Raw genomic sequence first — 26,242 nt, forward strand, 5'->3', positions numbered from 1 at the left:
CTTATGCACATTGCCCAGTCTCTTTGGATCACTCGCTTTCAGGTTCAGCTGCAACCAGGCAGGGAGATTAACTCTTCATTGCCCAAATCGGCTGCCTCAAAACAATCCTGAGACAGAAGACAGACCCGCCCACTCTTCTCTGCCCCCGGAGAGAAGGCTGAGCTAGCTCCTTGTCTCCGCTGGGACAACCGCCTCCTCGACCTTCCTTCTAACATGAAGTAGAACAAATCGAGGGGCTCAAGCCCACGGAGAAAGCACAGCGCAAAAAAGACTCTCGGGCTGAAATGCCATGTTCACAAGTTTATTCTGAGCACAAATACAAATTAGGGGAAGTGGAGAGGAGCTGAAATCTGACACAAGGCTCCTATCTTGGCCGTGCTTATTCCCTGAGAAAGACGAGGGGTGTCGTCTGGGACCATTCAAAAAAGAGGAGACAATTATGCAAACATTCCCTCCCAAAACCTCCAGGTGAAAGGATTGGTTCCCCAGGATACGGTGAGGTTTGTGTTTTGCACTTTGGGGGAGGGAAGTTGTCTATGGAGCTAGTAGCAGAATGCAGAAATAGAAGGAAAACAACAAAGGCCTCCTGGGGAGAGGTGTCAGACGGGGTGGGGGGGGGCAGTTCCCTCCAATGAGACATTCATTGCAAAGGTGATCTCATCCTTAGCACTGTTGGTGACCAGCAGTTTCTCAATAAGAGAAGGCTGAAGTTCCGGATATCCAGCTAGGACACCTCTGCCAGACCTGCCCTCCACTGTTAGATCTTCCCCTTTTTACAAAGTTATCTGCGCTTTCCTCCCTCACAAAGTCCAGCTGGAAATGAAACTGCATTCCTCCACAGCAAGGGAAAAAACCAATGCAGTTTTCTTTGTCTGCTGCGCCCCCTGCTGTTAAAAGGTGGGAAAACCGGGGGGGGGGGTCATAACAGCTTGTCAGAATTCTAAATCTGATCCTGCCCCAAAGGCCTGTTTACTGGACTGTTTTTATTGACCTGCTCATCAATTTTCTTGCCTGAACTTCATTTGATTGTCATCCTGTTTCACTTGTTTTAACGTTTTACAGAAAGCCAGCGTAATAACTTCGGCTACAAAGCAACATACAAATGTAAAAAAGAAATATGGAAAACGCTGGTCTAGTACTCCATGCTCCAAGTTCATCTGTTCACCCGTCACGGTGAAAAGGAAAGAAGAGAGTCCTGTAACAGAAAGTTGAGCAACAGCTGCAAACATCTGAGCCAGCAATTAGCACGAGCCTGACTTTGCTAATCTAGCAAGAAGGCAAATAAAAAACTAGACAGCCAATTGGATCCTGCAGATCCATTCTGCTAACAGAGACTCTTCCCTCCAGCAAAAGGTACCACCACCTACTAGCTACTGAGTCTCTCATTTCTTTTCCCTTTGAGCCTCCTGCAATCGGAAAGGTTTGTTCCGCCAGAGGAAAGATCCATGGGACCCAACCAATATAAGCAGTGGTGGGATTCAAATAATTTAACACCTGGTGCTGGTTCAGCGGCGGGCGGGGGGGGGGGGGCGGCAGCAGCCGGCAGGCTCGTGGCTTGCCGCTGGCTGCTGCCGCCCCCTCAGCTCAAGTGGCTTGCCGCTGGCTGCTGCCGCCCCCTCAGCTCATTGGGCGGGGGGAGGGGGGGGCGCAGTGGTGGGATTACAACCGGTTTGCCAAACTAGAAAAAAATTAGCTACCAATTCTACCGAACCGCTGCGAATCGGCTGAATCCCACCACTGAATGTAAGTCCCCGGCCTGGCTGGGAAGCCTGGTGTGTACATTAATACTTTACTGATATTTTCAGAGCAATTCAGAGATTCAGTTTTCTCATGACCAAGCAGCATATCTGCACACAGCACAATAACTGCTCAGAGGCCACTTCGGGTTTCGTTCTCACTTTTCAAGGGGAAAGTAGCCCAGGAGAACAGTGCCCCATATATTTATTAGTATCTTGGTGGGGAGGAGAAGGGGGTTCTTCGGTGGAAGAGATGCCACATTAACTTAAGAGTTTAAAATCCATGATAACGTCTCCAGTCTTGGGATTGAAGCTTATCGAGTATGCAGCTGCAGAGAGGTGGTCGGCAACAGTCTCGGGCGCAGAAACGGTGCTCAAGAAATACACGGCCTGTTTGCAGTGAGGAACCCACTGACAGTAGCCCTGAAGGAAAGAAGCAAGAGGAAGACCATCAACCTCAGCAGTGATCATCTGAACTCAACGTTTTGAGATTATTCACATGGAGAAACCTTGACCAGAGTAATCCCACATCTAAAGTGGTACAGTCCATTCACAATCTACCGCAATGATATACCAGGCCTCTCAGTATTGGTTGTGAGTAGGACTGTGCTCTTGGAAAAAAGCCAAGCCAAAATCCGGCATTTCCCACTCCTTAAAAAATGGAAGTGGTTTAAAGGGGAGAATCCCCATTCCCACCCTCCCTTGTTTACCTGCCAGGGCAGCCCAGAATTCTGCTGCTGCCTTCAGGCACCACTGGGTGTTGGAGACAGTGGGCAGAGCAGAGCCGGAAGCCGAGTTGGCCCTCCCAAGCCCAGTATGCAGCTCTGCACTGTCCACTGCTGCCGCCTCCGGGTTTTACGTGGGGCTTGAAGGCAGCCACCGGCAGTGCTGAAGGCAGGGAAACATGGGGCAGGGAGGAAGGTAACATTCAGATTAATGGACCTGAATTTTTCAGGATTCCAGCTATTCCCAATATGGGGCTTCAGGAATATCTGGGTTTCCCCCAAAATGTCAGGACCATTATGCCCAAATACGAGTTTTCAAGAAAACAAAATTTGGGCACACCCCTAAACTGTAAAAATTACAATTTTTTTGCGATTTGCCAAAAGAGAGAGAGGGTGGGGGGAAATAAATTCCCTTCGGCCTGCAGAAATGTTTTACATCATGGGTTGTGTCTTGCAGATCTGTTCCCCTAGCAGAGATGCTTACGTCAGACGGCAGGTGCCTTTCCCCTTATATGGCAGAGAACACTCCCACCACCAATGGAAAGCCCCTCTGCTAGCAGATCCTAGCCAGTATGACTCAGTGTGGTGGTTAATCTAAAATATGCTGCACATTTGAGTCTACACAGTACCCTCCAAGGACATATTTCTTAAGTAAATGATGTAAACAAAGTATTGTCAAAGGCTTTCACGGCCAGATTCAACTGGTTGTGGTGGGTTTATCGGGCTGTGTGGCTGTGATCTACCAGACCATGGCCACACAGCCTGGAAAACCCACCACAACCAGATGTAAACAAAGGTTTATTAAAACAGATTAACTCAGAAAAGATAAAACCGTGAGAAAGACCTGGAGCAAGATAAAGGGACCCCGCTCTGTTGCAGTTTCACACTCTCCTTTTCCTCTCTGGAGTGTGGATGAAAGAGAATCAAGCAAATACCTTTTCATCTGAAAGTTTCACGAGTCCTGTGCTAACCGAAAGAGTGGAAGTCAGATTATATTCCATCCAAAGAACAGCTCCATGACTCTTGCCAGGCCTGGAAGGAAAAAACCCACAAGTATTGGTTTTCTGCAAATGTTAAAGAACACCGGTAGGCTGACATATACAGTATGCATTGCAAATTCTTTTGAAATGTGAGCAGTATTTCAAATACGAATACGATTTTCCTTTGTGAGAAGTCTGGGGTGAACTGAGGAAAGGAATGTGACTGCTACTCTGGAGGAGCCTGAAACCTTGGAAGCAAACCATCACCTGGTTGGTAGGAATCAACCAGGAGGCGGTAGGGCAGCACCAAAGCAGTGCTGTGGCCCTCTGCTGCAGGCTTCATTCATTCATTCATTCATTCATTCATTCATTCATTCATTCATTCATTCATTCATTCATTCATTCATTCATTCGATTTATATCCCACCCTTCTCGACAGGGCTCAGGGCGGCAAACAGCAGAATGGGGCTGTGGGTATATTTCATGACTAATTATTGCTTGTAAGAAGCTCACTTTCCAGAAAGCTGGCATTTGGATTTACTGCAAAACGCTTGGCTATTTCCCATGAACAAAAACACCCGCCTCAAAGAAGCAAGAGGTACATATCTCTGATTTGGGCTTTAGTCTACACACGTTGCGTGCGCGTAACCGATGTATCTCCAAAACAAATGTACACACACCTACACGTGAAGCTTAAATAAGGATCACGGTGCAGACAAATATTGATCCTTACTGCACAGGATGTTCCAATATTTTATAATGGATGGAATGATAACACCACATGTGGCATCCTGGATCAGGGAGAAATGATCAGCCAGGGAACAGATGGCTACGTTTGGAGAGGAAGAGCTAACAGCTTCATAAATCGGTCCAAGCATATTGTCATCATGTAATTTATACATTATGCATTAAGAACAGCAAGCTATTACACGCATGAGAGATTCTTTTTAATTGAAAGGGGTTAAGAATGAGTTGTTCCTCTAAACCTTTGTGTCCATTTTGCTCTACGGCGAAACTCTGCCTTCCCTTTCTTCCAGCATAATTTATGAACTAATTCATCATTTTAAAAAACCAGGTCTAGATCCGAAAGACTCCACCCTGTGAAGTTAGGTGAGAAGCAATAAGGGTGTATCTGGGGAAGGGGTGGAGAGAGGGGCAGATGACCCAGGTATGACTTTTGAAAGTCACATGGGGGGGGCATTTTGGGTGTTTTCCTCTCCATCCTCCCCCACATCCCGAGCAAGAAGCAGGGTCCGGCAGCATAGTCCGGCCACAGTCCGGCAGCAAAGGAGCCCTCCCCACTGGCCCAGAAACATGTGGTTGGCCAGTCCTCCTGTGGTCTGCCCAGCCAGCAACGCCTGGTGGGGCACAGCAGCACCGGTGGGTGCCGGACTACATCAGCAAAAGAGCATCCCTCCCTGGTCCGGCCAGTCCGCCCATGGCCGGCCCAACAAACCACTCACCGCTCTGTGTGCCACTCACCTCAACAGATTTACAGTGCCCTCCTTCCCGACGGAGCGCTCTGGCACCGTTTCTCTGAAGTCAAATGTCAAGACCTCCAGAGGATCAGACAGTGATTTGCAAGGGTATTCCCACAGTGGGTGAGGCTCTGCTTCTCTGGATTCCCTGAAGTCTAAGGAAGTCTACCGGAGAAGAGAAGCCAGAAGTAACCCTTGTAGTAAATTGGGTGAGGAGTTCATCCAAGCAATCAGACCTTAAATCCTCAGAAAGCACTGAGCTGCTGAGTTACAAAGCTAGTTACCCAAATTTTCCTTGACTGAGTTGTGCTTTTAACATTTCCGCCACACCAAAAGAGACAAACTAAGTTATAAAGGGAGATAATTCACTGGAAGGATAGATGCTTTCTTTCTTCACACTGACAGACAGAAGACTTGACCTGGTTTTCATATCTAGTCTCACTGCATAATAGCTCATAGCATCAGCTGGACTAGTACAGTAGCTGTCAAGACTGAGGGCACAGAAGTCTATGCGCTGAGGGATTACAGCTCTCAGTGGTTACAGCTCAATGGCAGAGCTCTGGATTGCCGATCAACAAGACACCAGTTCAAATCTGGATGCCTCCAAGAGCATGAACCTTCTACGGATTGCAACGGGTTTGGAAAGCATTCGCTTTGTGTACAGAAGGTCCCAGGTTCAATTCCTGACATGACCAATTAAAAAAGCAGTTGCAGGTATTGGTGGTGGGTGGGTGGATGGGTGGTGTGGAACCTCTCTTTCTCTGATACACCAGGGAGAAGCTGGAGAAAATAATCTTGACCCAGCTTGCCCAAGAGTCTGACTCAGAAAGCAGTTTTGTATGTTCTGGCTAGTGATTCAGACGTCTCCTCTACTCAGAACGTGAAACCTTAAAGGTCTCTCTCCATCGCTCCCCTTTACCCTTCCATTCTTTAATCTATCCTCCAGGTCCCTGTACTTGCAATGTTGTTGCATATCCATTACGTTACCTAACGCTTCCATTTTTTAAAAAAAGATGACCGAACGGAACATTTTAAAAGAGCTATTTCTGAACATTAGAAAACCTACTTTACTGCAGATCACATTTCAATTCTGGGTTGCCAACAAGGCTGGAGAAAAAAATGCCCTGTCCCTTGAATAGAAGACTAATGTGTGGAAACAGGGAATGGAAGATTTCCATGGTATGGAGGGAAACACCATTATTGGGTAAACGACATTCCATTAATCCTCTGTTAAAAGGACTGGATATTTTGTATCCAGACTGTCGGCAACTCGAATTTCATTGCAATCAGCAGAGACATATCTAGGGAAAATGTAGCCCGGTGCAAAATCTGAGTTTTCTGCCCCCTGCCCCTCGATTGGGCGGCTGCCCCTCCCCCACCATGACCAAACAAAAAAATTTTGCACCAGGTTATCTCCAGTGTATGCAACAGTATATGAACCGGGAGGCGGAGGGGGGCGATTTTTCGTGACTAAATGGCTGCAGCTCAGGGACATTTGACCCCATATGTTTCCCTGGGCAGTACACCCCTGCTGATCAGTTAATAGCAACCATTCCAAGGGCAGGTCTCTGGAAGGCCATTTTGTCAGCACCTTGACCTCTATCAGCATTTCAATTGGCCTTTCTCTTCCACCTGCCACTTCCAATTTAACACCCATTTCCAAAGTTCTCCTACAAGCTACATCACTTATAACAGATGGCTTACAGACCAGGAGAGAAGCAATGATATTGCACAAGGCCTTCGGCAAGCCACTGAAGTCAATGACTTGCAAAACCAGCCTCAGGTCTCTGTGTCATGATGGGGCTGTTGGGGGCGGGATTTGCTTTCACTTCCCTGGCCTTGGAGCTCTGCAGCTGAGACGAGACTCCAAGCCGGACAACACGAACTGTCTGCTTCTCATGCAGGGGTGGGGACCTCGCACTCATAATATCGAGAGTCTGGCCCGCTTTTCGCCAGAACTCTCTTTCTATGACCCTGACATGTCTTCAATAAAAGCCTTGAACCAATCAAGTGATTTATTGTCTGAATGGGGAATCTGACACTCTGCTGGGTTTAGAGACGGCGCTTATCCAAGCATCCCCGTTTGTACGGGAGGAGCTTTGGGTTCACTACACAAAGCTTTTGCTCCGGGCCAGTACGCCTGAGCAGGGGCAGAGTGAGGGAGACTATTTGCTCCTAATTAAACAGCTAAAACCAATTGCTCTGCAGCTCTTCCTTTTACGCCACTTTCTGCTGTAGCTTTGAAGCTGCTAATGTGACTCATTACGCTCGTCATCCCAGACGTTCCTAAGTGGTACTTTCAAAATAACTCCACGTTTTTACAATTAAGTTAATTGGCCCCCAGGCCTCTTGCTGTGAAGGCGGAGGGCTTGTGAATGTCGCTTTATTACCGTGAAAGGGACAACATTTCTCTTTGGGATTAGTAATTTTAGGTCATGCCAAAGCCCGTGGCACCGATCCTCTCTTTAATCTATTGTGAGGTTTTCTGTTGTCACTTTATACTGTTTGCCACTAAACTTTGCTGTTCAGAAGCTGCTGTGTTTTATACATCTCTTACAGCTCTTCGCATTTATTGCTAGATCTGCGTGCTGTTTCGGTTATATATGTGCCCCTGCTTTTTTATGTGATTGCTTTTCAATTTTTTAATTGGTTGTACTGGGAATTTATAGTGTATGTTGCATCTGTGCCTCCAGGCAGAAGGTGACTCATCAAAATTATGGATGAATAACTAGTCTTGGAAAGCTGCAAGCTTCTGCAAAGGGCAACTGCAGAGCGTTTGGAGTAGGGGAGGATCATACGCTGGCGACTGGTAAAGATTTTAAACACGTAACATGCAAGTAACATAAACCATAAATTACTCAATTGGAATTAAAATTTAAAAAAATATGAACTAGTTCATGGGAAAGAGAACTGTGACTTGCCCAAGGGCACCCAGCAGCTTCCTGTGGAAGAGTGGGGAATCGAGCATAGGTCTAGGGGTGGCCAACCTATGGTGCTCCTGATGTTCATGGACTACAATTCCTGCTGCCATGGGCTGATGGGAATTGTAATCCATGAACATCTGGAGCACCGTAGGTTGGCCACCCCTGGTGCCACTCTTAATCGTTACACCATGATGGCTCTCTCTTTGTTATGAATGCAGCAGTTAATATTCATGTGAGCTGGAACTAGAGACACGTCCACTTTCATCCAAAACAAAAGCTACACTTTAATTGGCATGCCTTACCTTGATCATCTCATCCATAATCTGAACATCAAAACCCTCACAGGTGCCGCATGGGCTGCGTATTCTCCACAAGTCCTAGGGAAGAAGCCAAGTTTACTCCCCCTGACCATTTGAAAATTAACATGAATGCAAAGAAGTCTGATCTGGGCTATTAGCAGTGTTGTTATATACGATGGTAAATTGGTCGGGTGTAGCTTTAAATGGTGGTAAATTGGGCGGCTGTGAGCTGATTGCTAAAGCAACGAAGACAGGGAGGTCAAAAATAATTATTTCATTTATTTTATTGGATTTCTATCCCACCCTATCCCCGCAGAGCTCAGAGTGGGTCACAGCATGTGGGTCAAAGGCTGAGCTGGAATAAGACAGGGGTTTCTACATAGCTGCACAAGCACAGTCCCACCTGGACTGCACAGAGGCCACAACAATGAACATACTGGGTCTGCCCCAACAAATTCTATCAGGCACAGAAATGGTCTTTCTTTTCAGATGGAGCAGATTTAACTACACAAATCCTCGACACTGTCACTTCAAAGCTTGACTACTTGAACACATTCCAGTCGGTGCTGCCCCTGAAGACATCCCAGAAACTGATGCAAAATTTGGCAGCTTGAATTTTGACTAGCCAATTCAGAATAACACCACCTAACCTGGAGTATCCTGGGATGGATCAAACCATCCTTTAATCTTCCTCCCTTCTGTTTAAGTGGCTCTTGCTCCAGTGGAATGGAACAGTCGCTAAACTTGGGGGAAGGCTCCTTAGGTTGGAGCAAGGCTTCAAATCTGAGCCAAAAGGACCACTGGGGTAGAAATATTTTAATAAACAAATGAATAAACCTTGCTCAGTGGAACGGCAGGACAGGGGGAGGAGCCACACCGCTGGCTCCCAGGGGCTGGGGGGTTTGAATCGGTCAAGGAAGCAGTAGTGGAGGAAAAGAAGAAGCTTCTTCATCCTGCAACAACTTCCCCTCGATCTAAACTCCCAAACCTCCAGACCGTATTTTTCTTGCAAGCAACGCTAGTTAATTGTACAGTCAAACTCACAGTGTCTGAAGATCCTCCATACAGTTTCACTGTGAGAATTTTAAACTCACAGTGTCTGAACACGCTCTCTTTTAAAGGCAAATTTGAAGGGGAAAAAAACAGCTTCTTTACCTTGAACTCCACGATCATCATATGCAGTGAAGCAGACTGGGGCAGGATTGTGACGTCGCTTGTAAGGTGGCTTGCCACTGCAGACCGGGCATACCAGAAGTATAGATTGTGCCATGGCAGTAAGCTGGTGGAGAAAAAAGGCTCTCCGACTAACAGCGATACCTTCGAGGCGGGAGGGGAAAAAATGGAACCAGTCAAAAGACAGAGAGAGGCTGGCAGGGGCTTGCTAGGATTCCTTGATCAGGGCCTTATTATTTACATCAGTTATGCAACTAACTCCACTTCTTATTTGCGTGGCAAAAACTGCAGAGTAATCCACGCAGTCGAGTCCTAAACATGACTGAGCGCTGAGTCCATCTGCTGAAGGGACTGTACAGAAAGTGATGTCCATATATGAAAAACCACGTCTTAATTATGGCATACTGGATTGGATCCAACCAGTTTTTTGGCCAGTGAAAGATGAATCAAAGGTCCCATTGGAAAAGGCAACCCTGGGGATCATGGAGGCTGCAATGCATGAAAGGGATGTAATAAGGAGGACCGCTGGACGAGAGTGAGTGAAAAAACTACACGTCTTTTAGGGACAGGCAGCTGTGGCTGTTTCCTTTGTTTTTAAAATTAGAAGCAAAAGTAATCCGCCTACCTTTTTGTCTCCCAGATCAGAAGAGATAATCGATTCTGGATGTTTCTCTATGATTTTAATTTGATCCTGTAGGTGGTTGGCATTAAAAATCTTAGGAAAAAAAGAGGAAGGTTTTAGTGAGAGTTTAAGCATGCAGAATTATACTAAACAATTGCAATTATTAAAGTTAAATATATGATCCCCTCAGTTCTTATCCCAATTTTCCTCCCAGTTGCTCAAGGTGGGGTCTATGGATGGGCTTATGCAAGGATTTTTTTTATTTCATATCACACCAGACCTGTGGAGCAGGTTAGGCTGAGGCATCGGTAAACTTCCTGGCCCAAGCAGGAATTCAAACTTAGCTCTCTCCGGTCTTCTATACTCTGATCCACAGAAAGATAATAGTAGGGGTGTATATTCCTCCGCCACAGAACAAAGCATGCCGGACCTTCTTTGCTGTAAAATGCTCCACTTGGGTGCTAGTGGTTACCTAACCCTGCTCACGCTATTCGTTTGAAAGTAAAAATACATTTTGGCATAAATGCTCTTGTATCAAAATACCTTGTTCAATAATGCACAAAATAATGATTTTGACAAGGGCAATGCGTAAAAATGAATGATAATTCTCATATTCGTTCAGGGCTATATTTTAATGTAGCAGCATACAATTTTCTCAACCACTGCACCTCAACTGACCGAACTATCATCTTTCTGTGGAACAGAGTACAGAATTCACATGCAAAAGCATCCCTTCATTGCAGTGACCACAAGAAGTTATTGTGTGCATGTATAATCATTCAAAATAGGGTGAATTACTCACTTTCTTCATGAGCGAGCAGGAGATTGTGGAACTCTCCAGGGTAAACACCTACAAGGACAGAAAGGCTGACTTGATTATTCTGACAATGGGAGCTGCGAGAGTTCTGAGGAAATTGGAGAGAGGATGACTTGTCCTCTCGTGGAACTGAGCAACACATGGGTAGCCCTCTTGAGTCAGCTCCCCAGGAGTCGTCTAGCCCTGCTGGATCAGGCCAGTGGTCTATCTAGTCCAGCCTCTTATTTCACAGACCAGCCATCCAGTTGCCCTGGAGGGCTAACAAATTAGGAAACAGAGCTCAAGGCTTTGCTCTGATGCTGCCTTCTAGCAGAGATATACTGTTTCTGGAGACGGAGGCTCCCTTCACTAACCAGGGCTGATAGCCAATGCTTTCCTTAACACTTCCTGTCTCATATGGCCACTGATCTCCTTCTGAGATGGAAACGGGAGGGAAGGGGGGTGCTCAAATGAGTAAAGCCCAGTATGATGGCCGGGGGGGTAGGGGCAGTATCTCCTTTTCCAGACACCGCCTCCTACAAGCACAGTGAGAAGAAAGGGGAAGGGGCATTATTGCTATAGGTTTGTGCGTTCGGTTTTAGCACCAAGAAACCAAAAATAAGGCTTGTGAGAACAAAGCATCTGTTCCTTCCCTTCTTTGCAGTTAAGTGAGGAGTTGGGTCTCGGTACAGTTTGAACTGAAGATGACAGAAGGTTCTCCAGGTGCCCTTTCCTTGCCACAGCACAGACGCCCTCATCAACCTGGACCACAATGACCTCATCATGCCTCCTGCTTTCATCTACAGCTTTGGCTTGCAGAAAGAGTGGCGTTCCACCCCCGACAAATCCAAGCAGGCTTTAATCTCCTTCAGGGCAGCTTCTAAAAGGTTATCACCGACCTTGTTATCAAAGCCACGCTTCAGAACGTCGACTTACAGGGACCACACGTGGCTCTTTGAATGGATGCTATGTGAATAATTTGTGCAGCATTCTTTAAGGAACAGAGCCTGGGGTGTGGTTGATGAGGCCAACTGCGGGCTATAATTGAGGAGGAGGAGGAGGAAGAGAAGGAGGAGAGTTGGATTTATATCCCCCCTTTCTCTCCTACAGGAGACTCAAAGGGGTTTACAAACTCCTTTCCCTTCCCCCCTCTCAACAAACACCCTGTGAGGTAGGTGGGGCTGAGAGAGCTCCGAAGAACTGTGACTAGCCCAAGGGCACCCAGCTGGCGTGTGTTGGAGCGCACAGGCTAATCTGGATTTCCCCAGATAAGCCTCCACAGCTCAGATGGCAGAGCAGGGAATCAACCCCGGTTCCTCCAGATTAGAGTACACCTGCCTTTAATCACTACGCCACTGCTGCTCCTCAGGAGAGTCAGAGGGGTGAAGCTTGTGGATTTCATTACTTTCCTCCCAATAGTTTGAACACTGATTTTACAGAGTAATAGGTCTCCAGTCTCAAGAAGTAACAAGCAGTGAGGGAAACAACACAGGGAGGGTGCAAGATGGGAGAAGCGAGACGGGTGGAAGATGAACTTAAGTAACCCAATTATTAATATTTAAGCTCCATTTCAGTTGGGGAATAAGGACCAAGCGTTTAATTCAAAGGTTTCACAGGGGGAAATGTGAGCTTCACAAAGAGGGTTTTGAAGAAGAAGAGCCATGTCGCCTCACTCAGTCATTCTGAGAGCGAGTTCTAGGAGGACAGAAGGAGAGAATTGGGAGGGGCAGGGGCTTTAAGGAAGCAGGAGCGTTGTGGGAGATGGAAAATATTACCGACAGCTCTTGAAGAAAAGCACGGAAAACAGACAGACATCCATACGACAGAAGCACGGAAAAGAGAAAAAGGGTGCCAGCATCTATTAAAAGAAACAAGAATTCCAAGCTCGTGGGGAGAGGGGGGGAGTCTCACACCTGTTCTGCTCCCAGGTAGCAAGCCAAGATAGGAAGCAAGCTGCCATCACTGATGCACAGGCAAACGCTGTTGGGCTTCAGAACCTTTGAAAGAGAGAAGACAAAAACAGTCAGCAGTTCCCTGCCAGAAGTTCCCCGATTCCCAGGTGCAAACATTCCTTCATGACGAACTCCTGCATTTTCTTGTGTATCATTACTGGAATTTCTGCTACTGCCTGAAGGCTGTCTGGGAAAGTATATTTCAGGCAGAATTTACAAGAGGTCACACTTTTATGAGCAAACGTTTGCACGAAGAATCCATTTGTTGCAATAAAAAATATTCGCCAATTTCTGCTTCCTTTCCCCATCCGCACAGCTGGATATCATCCCTTAAATCTGGACATGAGGGATAGTGAAAACATGAATGGGTTTTTGAAACAGCAAAAGCAGTAATTTTTAAAAAAGTCTCCCATAGGCAATCTGGTTTCCTCCCAAAGAAAGGGATTCTGGAAATCTCTCTCTCTGCTCTTTGGGGTTAGGGTTATAATGCCTTTAGCCTAAGAATATAACCTTAAATTAGTCAAAATGCAGGATCTTATCATTTAGCAACAATGGCTTTGATGCACTGGTGATTAATGTCTGGAACATGATTTCCTCACCTCTCCTCACCCCACAGCAGCCCCAAAAGTTCTGTTCCTATGGGATCCGGGACCCCACTCCAGGATTAGAATGACAGGGGAGAGTTCTACAGCAGTGGGGGGAAATCCAACAAAAATCAGCCCCCTCCCTTTCATGGAAATCTTCCAGCAGATTCAAGGCGCACACTTCTACACAAACAATGTGATAAATTTGATCCTCTGAATGATCCTCTGAAGATGCCAGCCACAGATGCAGGCGAAACGTCAGGAGAGAATGCTGCTAGAACACGGCCATACAGCCCGGAAACCACACAGTACCCAAATGTGATAAAATCGGTGTGTGTGTGTGTTTCCATTTGCATTACACAGAGGCATCTTTTCCTAGTGCCAAAACACGGGCTTCTTCGCACCAGGCAGACTCTGACAGGGGTCGATCAATTTTGGCGGCCCTGGTGGCCGGCTAAACTTATGGCATCCCAGTAACTCTGCCTGTCCCTTACTGGGAGGGTCTGGCCTCTGCAGTTATGTTCAGCGTTGGTTGCAGGTGCATTGTACAGATTATGCATTCCACAGCCTGCCATGCTGCAGAGTCTCCACCTAGGCAGGGTTTTGCCACTGAAAGCAGCTTATCAAGCCATATTTGACAACCCTCTTTGGATCCAGAGAAATACTAATGATCAGTGCCAAACCATCTCTGGGAGCGCAAGCTAACAATTTCCTAGCAAACTTGACAAGCAGGCGTAGATATTTCAGCGATGTAAGATACTGGCATTTTGATAGTGAGTCAGAAGGACACCACAATGCATTCTAGAAACACCACTCACCTCCTTCAGAGCTCGCAAGTACTGGGCTGTCCGGGCCTGATCATTCAGCTCTCCAAACCGCGGCCTGTTCCACAGAAGGTGGGCCTGGCACCGACACACAGGACTCTCAATGGCGACCTCGGCTGTAGCCTCTTTGCTTCTACAAACAAGTGGGCAAATATCCCCTTCGGTTGTGTGCTTTCCCAACAGGCTTCATTTTATGCATTCCAAAAAGCAGGACAAATGCTAGATTCATTCCCAAATTCCTAGCACTAGAGCACATGCTAGGTGCCCAGAAGGTTCTGGGTTCAATTCCTGGCCCCTCTGCTTAAAAGCCTCCGGCTGATACCATAGAGAGCCACTGCCAGCCAGAGTTGACAGTGCTGATCCTGACAGACTGAGCATTAGACTCAGCAGAAGGCAGTTTCACAAGCACATCTATGGCCGAGGCATCTTTTTCAATTCAACAAGTTTATCCAGTAGTTCTCCTTCAATTGCTCCTGCTCCACAAAGGAAGAAGCGCGTTCCGTGTTGAGGCAGAGCAGCACGGTGCAGCAGGGTGGATGCAGCAGATCTGTTTTAATGCCAGGACTTGAAAGCAACCCCCTGTTGCTCCTTAGACCCAGTGAATCTGCAGTGCTAAAAGATCAGGACAGACCATTCATCCCCTCCCCCATCTGCATCCTACAGGCTTCTGAAGACAAAGAAGAGAGCAAAAGAAACAAAAAGTTCACAGCTCTTTCCCAAGATGAGAACCACAATACAGGCTGCCTCCAAAACTCCACAATAGCAAAGGCTGCTGCCTTGCAGAGGTTTGAGCCTGAACTGCTATGGGAGCAGCAATATGTTCTTTTGGGACCCTGGGAGCAGCAATATGTTCTTTTGGGACCCTGTTCACAGAGCCACGGGAGCTCTTTGCTTATGCAAGTAAGGTTGCTCATTCACGTTAAAAATAGCCCGTTAAGCTTTTGGCCCATTCAAGCACCTGTTAAAAGTGACAGCTGTTGTGTATGAGCTGGATCTCGGGGGAGGGGAGGACGGGTCGTCCAACAGCAGAGAGGAATCTTGGGAACATCTCTGCAGCTGGCAGGAGATGGGGATTTGACTTCCGCTTCCTCTCCTGTTGGTAGATATTTAAGCCTCAACGTGGCCAGAGGGAAGGCAGCAGGGCACACCCCCACCTCGTCAGACCTCAGAAGGTAAGTACTTGGATGAGACCCCCAAGGAAGGCTCTGTAGAGGAAGGCAAAGGCAAACCATCCCTGCTTCCCACTTGCTGGGGTCGCTGTGAATCAGTCACTACTTGACCACACATACATATGTACTTGTTGAGAAGTGCAAATCTATAGTACATGTCAAAGGTTAAGGGTTCGTCATCCTTGAGTCTTATCCTATGGCTTGTTTCTTGTGGCCACAGATGAGCTGGGCTTGAGGATCCAGGATTAACCTGAGAGTGGGTGTATTATACTGTTGATTTGTTTAAATTGTATTTTGTAAGGCACCCTGTGTTGCTGCTGGTAAAAATGCCCAAACAAATAAAACAAATAAAAACAGAGCTGAAGGTAATGCAGAGGTTTGCTGCTGCACACGGATAAGGCCAACTGTACGGATCCTTCCTGCACAAATAGTCACCAGGCCTACACCAATGTATGTTCAAGATGTGAAATACACCCATGTACACATTCATCCATAGTAGGATTATTACAATTTTCAGGGAACTGCCTGTTTAGTCCTGTTTCAAACATGCAAAAGAACGAAATGGAAAAATGAATGCTCCCCTACAGATGCTCAATTCCCAGATCTGAACACCCCTTCACATTCTCTGGCATACAGGGAAAATTTTAAACATAAAGAACATTTCAAAACATGATCCCTGAAACTTGATATGGTACAGGCCACAGCTCACTTGACCTTCTGATTTGCATATGTAAATCAGGCTGGAGTGACAGCGTCCTAAAATAATATTCATTCAGAAAGCGAGCCTCCCTGACACAGTGCATTTTGCTTGGCGCCCCGCTCCTCTCAATTTACCGGACTTTTTGAAGCTTATACCATATGGAGTAATCGTCACGAAAGGCAGTCAGGTTCACACTCTGACCCTGGAGAACAGGTTCCTCCTTTGGAAGGAAATAGACACACTGCATCCAATGATCTCTCCACTGGGGGGAAAATTAAAACAAGGGGGAAAAAAACCACTCAGTAAATTAAAAAAGAGCAAAATCATGCTGGTCTGTTAAGATACTAATGGACTCAAATCTACATGGCTACGCTCTGAAAAATGTTTGGAGTTTGGAGAATAAAAACACCTTTTGAAATTCAATGGGTAGTCCCATTTTTCAGATTTCTATGACCTCAAGGACCACTAACCTGCTTTCCCCCTTTTCAACTGGAACAGGGATTCCAATAAACACATCCAGACGTACATCTAGCCTACCCCAATGCTGTCTGACTGAGAATTATATTGTAAGTACAGGGAGATGTGGATTCTAAAACTTTATTACTCCATCATCCAATGTGGTGGGCAGGAATACTAAGTGTGACTTCTTAGAAACAATGATCCAGACTTCCAGAATTTCTGGGAGAACAAATTTACTTCTGAAGTTTTAAAACAGGTCTTAAGAACGCTGACAAAGCTTTCTTGAAAAACTGGTCAATTTCTACTGTGGACCAACTGAAAAGGGATGATGGAGAAATGAAAGTCCCTTAAACATACTTTTGCAAGGTTGCATAAAATCAGCGTCTTCTGCCACCCATTTTTCATTAGTTTATTTATACACCTCTGAAGATGCCGGCCACAGATGCAGGTGAAACATTAGCAACAAGATCTACCAGATAACGGCCACACAGCCCAGAAAACCCACAACAACCAGTTGAATGCAGCCATGAAAGCCTTAAAGTGTTATGAGAGGTAAAGTGTTATGAGAGGTAAGAAGAACTTCTAAAAGGCTGATCACTTTACCGAGAGATCCTCGTAAGTCTCTTGCACCCAGTAGGGGGCCATTGTACACGTGATTGACCCTTCAGGGTCCATATCGATGTCCCACCAGGAGAGGACCACTTGGGCTCGACCAGATCGGATAGGCTCCAGCTCCACTGTGAAGCAGGTAGGAGCTTGGCTTACTTGCTTGCTGAAGTCTACACTGTGGGAAATAACAAATTGCAATCAGTTCATTTTAGAGATACTCTCTCTACACTTAATGTTAAAAAGGACTAAGAGTATTTCAAGAGACCTGCTACAAAGATGTATCGCAGAATTTACAATCTACTTTCTTTTCATTCATTTATTTATACTTCACTTTTCTCCCCAATGAGGATACAAGGCTGTTTACAACATCATTATCCCCGTCTCAATATTACCCCCACAACAACCACCCTTTGAGGTAGGTTAGGGAGAGGGAGAGACTGGCCAGAGGTTGCCTAGTGAACTTCAATGGCAGAACCTGGGTCTCAATTCCTTGTCTGACATTCTAACCACTACACCACACTGACACTCTTTCAGTGAAAACATTTCAGTGGGGACACAGCCATTGTGATTCACAAGGAATGAATGAATGAATGAATGAATGAATGAATGAATGAATGAATGAATGAATGAATGAATGAATGAATGAATGAATGAATGGCTTGTTACAGTCAGAGACCAGCATCATAAGACAAACAATACGAAATATATTTACATTAAAAACTGATGAATCAATACTGAACTACAACAGACTCTAGTGGCTGCACAAAATCCAGGATCCATAGATGGAGTGAAGAAGGAGGTATAAGACTCCTCCAAACTGGAGAGGATATCCTGGGTAGCCCAAGCCAGCCCAGGGTCAGCCATGGTTAGTAAATGGATGAGAGACCACAACGGAATACAGGGCCTCTATGCACAGGCTGGCAATGGCAAATCATCTCTGAACATTGCTTGCTTAGAAAACTCTGCAGAATCACCAGAAGCCAGTTGTGACTTGACAAACAAACACACACAACAAAACAGAGTAATAAAAGCACATCTAAGATCACTATAGATAGGACAATGCAATAAAGCATGCCCAACAGTTTCAACATTCCCACTTGCATAAGGGCATATATGTTCCTGGTATGGAGACACCATGATATCTCCCTTTCAGCAGGGCAGATATCTGATAACAAGCATAGCCCTTGGCATCAGTCCTTCACCAGAAGTACAGGAGGCACCACTGTCGAAACAATACATGGCTGGTGCCACAGCGCACATGGTGGTCATTGAATTTATATGAAAGTTCTTTGTCCTACTTCTCAGTGGGCAGGCTGGCCTGCTCACAAGGAGGAGGTGGAGGAGGAGAGTAGTTTCTCTCCTGTAAGGTGGCTTACAAGCTCCTCTCGCTTCCTCTCCCCACAACAGACACCTTGTAAGGTAGGTGGGGCTGAGAGGGTTCCGAAGAACTGTGACTAGCCCAAGGTCACCCAGCAGGAATGTAGGAGTGTGGAAACACATCTGGTTCAACAGATAAGCCTCTGCCACTCAGATGGAGAAGTGGGGAATCAAACCCGGTTCTCCAGATTAGAATCCATCTGCTCTTAACCACTATACCACACTGGCTCTCGAGTTTTGAGTACCATGAACCATTTGAAATTAAACTGTCAAAAATCCTGATGCCCCCTAAAAGACAAACTGATTTAAAGATGCGACAGTAAATATGTTGACCTATAGCAGCAAAAACAAACAGACCATAACAGAAAGTTTTACGCTTGTAGTATCTTGAAGGCTACATTTTCTTTTAGAGGGTTTCCCACAGACACTTTTTTAGTTTTTTCTAATATATATATATTTTTCTTATATATATATATATAAAATATATATATATTAGAAAAAACTAAAAAAGTGTCTGTGGGAAACCCTCTAAAAGAAAATGTAGCCTTCAAGATACTACAAGCGTATCTTGTACGTAAATGTAGCCTACAAGCTATTACCTTGCTTGCCGCACACGCCTGCATAGCATGCACTTGCATGCACTTGCACACTGTTTCCAGTTATAAGATCCAGGGTGTCAGACAGGGATCGGGGAGGTCTGGGTTCAAACTCCCACTCAGACATGATGACGCTTGCTGAGTGACCTTGGGTTGGTGTCTCCAAGAACAAAATGAAAGAAGGGAGGACGACACTGTAAGCCGCTTTGAGTCCCCCACTGGGATGAAAAAGTGAGCTACAAAGAAATGACTAAATTCAGCGCTCACCTGAACATGGTAACAACGTCAGTGAGAGCAGTGAAGTCTTTGAAGGGCACCTGGTTCAGCTGGATATCGTAGACGGAAGGAGAACCAGGGCAGTCTTCCATTTCAGGCGAGGGAACAACGGTCTTTTCACCATCTGCAGTTTGGATGTGGATGGGAAACAGCTTGTTCCAGGACCACATTCGTTCAGACTCCACCAGCTGAGCGTACACCCTTGCCCTCTGGGGCACGGCCTCACATCCCTCCTAAACATTTTTTTTAAAAAAATAAAAGGTAAAGGAATTTTACAAGATCTGTTTCACAGCATTTTTGAGAAAAGCAAAGTTGGAAATGATCTATGAAAATCAGGTAGAATTTCTGCTATGAGACAACGACCAACATCATCCAAAAACACGAGTGATGCGATCGGTCCAGCTGTAGCTCATCTCTTACCTGTACAAGGTGTCTGTGAGCATGCTCATAAGAGGGCAGAGCCCCCTCGCCAATCAGTTCAGTATCAAAGAGCTCTGTTATTAGGATATTTGCCCGGCACGGCATATCTCCATCTAGAAAGCATAAATGAAGTACAAACAGTGGCTGTCCAACAGATTTCACAACAAGCCTTCTGCTGCTCTGGATACTCTGATCAGATCAGCAATCATTGAACCTACCCCCCTGATTTACGTGAGGGAATTCCACCCCTGCACTACACCCATTCTTTGTGCAGCATTGACTCTTCTGTTTATCTATTCTAATTTATATATTTATACCCCACTTTTCTCCACGGCAGGGACAAAAAGTAGCTTACAAAATCATCCGGCTCCTTGATTTTATCTTCTAAACAACCCTGTGAGGTAGGTCAGACTGAGAGAGAATGACTGGCTCAAGATCACTCTGCCAGCTTCCATGGCACAGCGGGGATTCAATTTTGAGTCTCCCAGATGCCAACCTCTAACCACTACACCATGCAGCCCCCCATGCAACACAAAGGAGCAGCTCACATGACTCTCACCAGGGCCAACAGTGACTTCAGTGGAATGCTTGTTGATTATCTTTATCTTATCACTCAAGCCGTTCTTCTCCACAATTTTCATCGCTGCATTTGCCATTGGTTTGAAAACCTAAACGACAACATGGGAATGTTCACATTATGCATGCACAACGGTTCAAAAACATGTCACTAATTCTTACAATATCCCAGCAAAGTGGGCCGATATACCATACAATACCATAGGCCGGGGTAGCCAACCTATAGTGCTCCAGATGTTCATTTCATTTTCATTTTAACCTTTAATGGCATATAACTCCAGATGTTCATGGACTACAATTCCCATCAGCCTCTGCCAGCATGGCCAATTGAAACAAACAAATGAAGTTAAAATTAAAGGCACAAAAAACATGTGTGGAAATAGGGAATACGCCAAAGCAGCAAGGGGCCAGAATTTCTTTTAAAGTGCTGAAATCCCTTGGATGGAACTAGCATTGGCATGAACCACGAGAATAAAATTAAGCACTACCTAATGGAAGGAGTTTTTTAGAAAAAGAGCTTGAGAAATGGAACTTTGCAAACTCAGAAACACAGATGAGACCACCCCCCGTGAGACAGAAACCTTCTGGACACATTCAATTTGGTACCTAATTAGAGCAAAAAGCCTGGCAACACGAGACTGCTTCAGCAGCCACAGCTGTCAGAAAGACCAAGGCTCCTGCCAAAATATCAATGGCAAATGAAAGGTGGAGAAACACCCCAGATGGCTACAGACCGCCAGTGGCCAAGTAATCTGCTCTCATCAGACAAAGGTTTGACATAAATCCCATACAAAACTAAAATATAAGAACTGAAGAATAAGGGCTGGATTATGTATAAAGTCTCTACTGACTAATAGGACATCCTTCAGTATAGGTTCTCTTGCAGTTCAAAATGCCCTCCAAAATGCTGCCCCTTGGAGACAAGGGATCCATAAGGAACAGTATCAGGGCACGAGACAGGGGTGTCAGCAAAAATCACCCCCTTTCTCTCATCAACAGACTTTTTTCTCTGGATCCAGCCCATCTTTCTGACTGTGACAGAATACATATACTGAAGCCAGGTCTACAGACACAGCAGACCAAGTTCTGGAGTCACAGAGTGGACTGAACCCCTCCAGATCTAAGGTGGACTACTCCATTTTGAATGCATACTTCTTTCCACCTGCTTCAGAAATGAAATCTGGATTGATAAACATCTTGCGCACCACTGCAATGTACCTCGAAAAGGGATGGCACTTACCTCAACAGCATAGCAGAAATCGGCGCCCGCTGTCACAGCCATCATGGACAAAAGCCCCGTGCCTGTGCCGATATCCAGGATAACTGCCTTTTCCCCTCTTGCTTTCACTCGACTCACTGCAGCACGAATGCCTTGGAAGTACTTTACATTCTGTTTGTTTTCAAAAGTTTTAAAAGTACACAAAACAGACATAAGAAACAGACATTCATATTCTTACAATCTGTACTAAGCTCAAATTTACATTTTTAAAATACTCTGTCTTTTCAATATATCTTTGTATTTAATTTTAAAAAATTAGGCATGTTTTGCCTAAATCTTTCTTCTTCTGTTTTGGTTTAACTTGATTTAACTGTATTCTTAATTTTCAACTATATAATTACAAAAGACATTCCATTTTCTTTGAGATTCTGAAATTGATCTATTATGTATAAAGGATGTTAGTTTCGCAATGACTATATATATAGTTAATGTAGTCATCCATTCATTAAAGTCGGAATACTCTGTATTCTGTTGAGACAGACAGGCCTCGGTTAACTTTTGACACAAGTCTGTTTCAGTTAACTTTTGACACAAGAAGAATAAGAAGAAGAGTTTAGATTTATATCCCCCCTTTCTCTCCTGCAGGAGACTCAAAGGGGCTTACAATCTCCTTGCCCTTTCCCCCTCACAACAAACACCCTGTGAGGTAGGTGGGGCTGAGAGAGCTCTGAAGAACTGTGACTAGCCCAAGGTCACCCAGCTGGCATGTGTAGGAGTGTACAGGCTAATCTGAATTCCCCAGATAAGCCTCCACAGCTCAGGCGGCAGAGCTGGGAATCAAACCCAGTTCCTCCAGATTAGATACATGAGCTCTTAACCTCCTACGCCACTGCTGCTCCTGTTTCGGCTGCAGGACAGACATGCTGCAGGTCTGACGCTGAAAGCATGCAATCCTTGACAATAAAAAATGACTCTTTTCAATGAATGATTCAATTAAGACTGTCTGGAGTCTAGGGGATGATATAAATATTTAAATATTAAATATAAATAAATAAATTGTTTAAAAATATAACATTCCGGGAAAACACATCTACAGCACAGATGCTCATTAGAATTTCTGTAAATCAAAACACTCGTCCCATGCTTTCCTAAGAAAAGTCTGAAAATGTAATGATAAAAAAGCTAAATACCTTGCAACAAGAACTGTAAAACTGGTGCAACCTGAAATGCTTCAAGGTTTACTGATATTTCTGTGTTCCCGCCCTCCGCCCCTGCCCTATAAAATCTCTTGAAAAATGCTTTCTAAATCTTTCTTTCCAAACAGAAGGCTTCAGCGGTCCAATACTGGCAGATATAGTAGCAAAAGATCCAAGGAAGGGAATGGTCTCCTGTTGTGTTAAAACAGACTTTTGCCCAGGAAAGCCACAGCAGATTTCTCATCCTTCTTCTTGCCAATACATACACATCTCTCGTCAAAGCAGCAGTGGCGTAGCAGTTAAGAGCAGGTGTACTCTAATCTGGAGGAACCGGGTTTGATCCCCTCCCCCCGCCACTTTAGCTGTGGAGGCTTATCTGGGGAATTCAGATTAGCCTGTGCACTCCCACACACGCCAGCTGGATGACCTTGGGCTAGTCACAGCTTCTCGGAGCTCTCTCAGCCCCACCCACCTCACAGGGTGTTTGTTGTGAGGGGGGAAGGGTAAGGAGTTTGTAAGAAGAAGAAGAAGAGTTTGGATTTATATCCCCCCTTTCTCTCCTGCAGGAGACTGAAAGGGGATTACAATCTCCTTGCCCTTCCCCCCTCACAACAAACACCCTGTGAGGTAGGTGGGGCTGAGAGAGCTCTGAGAAGCTGTGACTAGCCCAAGGTCACCCAGCTGGCGTGTGTGGGAGTGTACAGGCTAATCTGAATTCCCCAGATAAGCCTCCACAGCTCAGGTGGCAGAGCTGGGAATCAAACCCGGTTCCTCCAGATTAGATACACGAGCTCTTAACCTCCTACGCCACTGCTGCTCGTAAGCCACTTTGAGTCTCCTCACAAGAGAGAAAGGGGGGATATATATATCCAACTCTTCTTTTTCCTCAAAGAAATAAATGTTTGGGGATTAGCAGAGTGGACGTTTGAACCTGGAGTCTCCCAAGTCCTAGTACGACTCTCTAGCCACTACACCACACTAGTTCTCTAATGAGGCAACATACATGTGGTCAAAATGCAACATACACATATATTTTTTAAAAAATTACTCACCCTGTCTTTGTCATTCAGCATGTCTGCGTAACATGACCTGTAAACAAAGTATTGTATTTTTTAAAAGTTCAGACAAAGGAAACTAGCATAGATGACCAACCCGAGGAAATGCTAAAAGAATATATTAGAAGATGAAGAAGAGTCTTTCTTCTCTCCTGTAAGGAGTCTCAAAGCAGCTTACAAACTCCATCCCTTCCTTTCCCCACAACAGAGACTTTGTGAGGTAGGTGGGGCTGAGAGACTCCAGTGAGAACTGTGACTATCCCAAGGTCACTCAGCAAACTTTGTGTGTAGGAGTGAGGAAACACATCCTCATGTGGAGGAAGGGGGAATCCAGATTAGAGTCTACCACTCTTAACTTTTGCACCACACTGGCTTTACACATTCAACTAGAAAGGAGCAAGACAACTGCTAAGAGGGTTTTCTGCTGTATTGTGGATTGATGAAGAGTCACCATACCTTTCAAAAGCTTGCTACTATTGCTCTACAACAGGGGTCACCTCCAACCTACAGCCTTCCAGATGTTCATGGACTACGATTCCCATCAGTAGCTCTCAGACAGTCCTTCCCATCACCTGCTGGCCTGATCCTTAACTGGAGATGCCAGGGATTGTACCTGAGACCTTTTGCATGCCAAACAGATGCTTTTCCACTGAGCCACAGTCCCTCAAATTTGTCTCTGGCACAGTCAAACTCAGAAACTCTTTAGTACAGCAAAAAGCCCAACCTCTCCCAGAGGGCAAAGTGCCTAACCTCTATCCCAATTCCTTTTGTTCACTGGTTACCATAATTTATTTTCATGGTGTCGCTATTAGACTTCACATAATGAAAGCAGTATCTGCCATACCTTGCAATTTCCTGGTGATAGTCGTAGTTTTCATCTTCTTCCAACCACTCCACAGCTCCCGTGGTTGGATTGGCTCTTCCACAGAAAACTTTCATCATTGCTTTGCCTTGGCAGGTGCGATGAAAGCTTTTGTTTAGAAGCTCTCCAGTGTGGGGCTCAGGAACAACTAGGAGCAAAGGAACCGCTTGGTAAACGACCATTCAAAAATAACATGCCAACTCTCTAGTGCCAACAGAACTCAGTCTGGAACGCCTTTGCCACGAAAGAGCTACTTAAAAGGGAGGGTTGCATAGAATAAAACAAATGCTAAACTGCTCTGTTACCTATTTACAGTACTAACGAAACATTTCAGACTACCTCTTGCTCTTTCTTCCTATCCCTGTCTGTCTATGTGCTCTTTTACTGAAACAAAGAAAACAACTTTGACAGATTCTGCACGTTTTTATAAGTTGCAACCATTATAAATGAATTCGTTTTCCGTTTATTAAAAGGGAAAACCAGTTCATTTACAACGACTGCAACTCGTTATAAATGTACGATGCGGAATCAGCTTTATAACTTCTGACGTATGTGCTCCCTAACATGTCACCAATGGCTACTTAACTGACCAATAGCTATTTAATAGGTCAGTGAATCAATAGCTCATTACAATATCAGACTCCTGGATACATGCAAACGGGTAACCCTTTTAGGACTGAGTGGTGACAGACTCTTGCAAATACCAACAAGAACCGACTTATTTATGAGCCTGCTAATCTCTCCCCCACCCCCCACCCCCATCCTACAACTAAGGGCATAGCGAGCTACAGGAGGAACTCTGCAAGGTGCAAAGCAGAGGAGCTGCCTCACTACGCAGTCACAACCAGGGGAGATTCTCTACGCAGTCCAGCCGCCATACCCGCCTCTAAGCACGGATCAAGACGGTCTGTCACTCACCTGGCAGCCACCCCTTGCCTTACACGCAGGGCGCCGCCATCTTCCCAAAATGCAACGCGCCAGATATGACAAGCAACTCAAATACTTCCGGATTCCACACGAGAGGGACAGGGTCTGTGTTCAGATGTGCAGAGGGCGAGAAGTTGATGCAGAGATATCATCTGTTCTGTCTCCGCAACAGCTCCTCTGTGGGGCAGGTTTCCCAGCCCTTTTTTTGTTCCTGGTATGATCTCTGGAATGATCAGGAGGCTTTGCTCCTGTGTTTCTACATCAAACGGTTGTTGTGAGGGTCTGTTTGTGTATTCGCATACATATATATGCATACATATACACATATGCATATATACACACACACGTGTGTGTATATAGATAGGTTTGGACCCGTTTGGCTGCGTTCATCTCCCTGCCACATTAGAGGGGCGCGGTGGCCCCATGTTTCCCACCGCTCTAACCACTGCCCCGCTGCTCCAGTTCTACAGTAACTTCCTAAATGCTGCTCCAGTTTTACGGTAACTTCTTAAACGCTGCTCCAGTTTTACAGTAACTTCTTAAACGCTTGCACTAACCGCACAGAAACACACACTTGCCGGCAAAAAACCCTCGTAACTGCATCTCTTTGAGCAACGCTGACGAGCGGGGTGGCTCGCTCCACTCAGACAGGGGTAGGGAACCTGCGGCTCTCCAGATGTTCAGGAACTACAATTCCCATCAGCCCCT

The 26,242-nt window shown here is 45.5% G+C and overlaps 1 protein-coding gene across 3 annotated transcripts; it reads right to left on the bottom strand.

The window, feature by feature from the left end:
* Nucleotides 1–287: 287 nt before the first annotated feature.
* Nucleotides 288–26,129, bottom strand: PRMT7 (protein arginine methyltransferase 7). 3 transcript variants are annotated; one of them, XM_048516057.1, is made up of 18 exons: nt 26,109–26,129; nt 24,590–24,755; nt 23,743–23,779; nt 21,516–21,665; nt 20,259–20,367; nt 19,700–19,812; nt 19,271–19,512; nt 17,025–17,205; nt 16,097–16,224; nt 14,088–14,226; nt 12,647–12,730; nt 10,740–10,787; nt 9,941–10,030; nt 9,298–9,459; nt 8,146–8,220; nt 4,924–5,084; nt 3,397–3,493; nt 288–2,159 (listed from the first exon to the last, which is right to left on the bottom strand). In XM_048516057.1, the coding sequence occupies exons 2-18, from the start codon at nt 24,685–24,687 to the stop codon at nt 1,998–2,000; spliced, it is 2,076 nt and encodes a 691-aa protein (XP_048372014.1). In that variant the 5' UTR covers nt 24,688–24,755; nt 26,109–26,129; the 3' UTR covers nt 288–1,997. The 3 variants fall into 3 exon arrangements, with proteins under 3 accessions (XP_048372014.1, XP_048372013.1, XP_048372015.1); XM_048516056.1 differs by lacking the exon at nt 26,109–26,129 and adding an exon at nt 25,526–26,085; XM_048516058.1 differs by lacking the exons at nt 23,743–23,779; nt 26,109–26,129 and having other exon boundaries at nt 24,590–24,682.
* Between the last annotated feature and the right edge of the window lie 113 nt (nt 26,130–26,242).

Source organism: Sphaerodactylus townsendi, linkage group LG14 (assembly GCF_021028975.2).
Source record: "Sphaerodactylus townsendi isolate TG3544 linkage group LG14, MPM_Stown_v2.3, whole genome shotgun sequence".
Taxonomy (NCBI): domain Eukaryota; kingdom Metazoa; phylum Chordata; class Lepidosauria; order Squamata; family Sphaerodactylidae; genus Sphaerodactylus; species Sphaerodactylus townsendi.

Bases quoted from the DNA above. Each gene is read 5' to 3' on its own strand.
- PRMT7 (XM_048516057.1), bottom strand. From the start codon at position 24,687: ATGATGAAAGTTTTCTGTGGAAGAGCCAATCCAACCACGGGAGCTGTG. The intron at 10,031-10,739 runs GTGAGTAATTCA...TTTTTTCCTAAG, and splicing joins CCTGCTCGCTCATGAAGAAA to ATTTTTAATGCCAACCACCT. The intron at 5,085-8,145 runs GTAAGGCATGCC...CTTCTCCGGTAG, and splicing joins TTATGGATGAGATGATCAAG to ACTTCCTTAGACTTCAGGGA.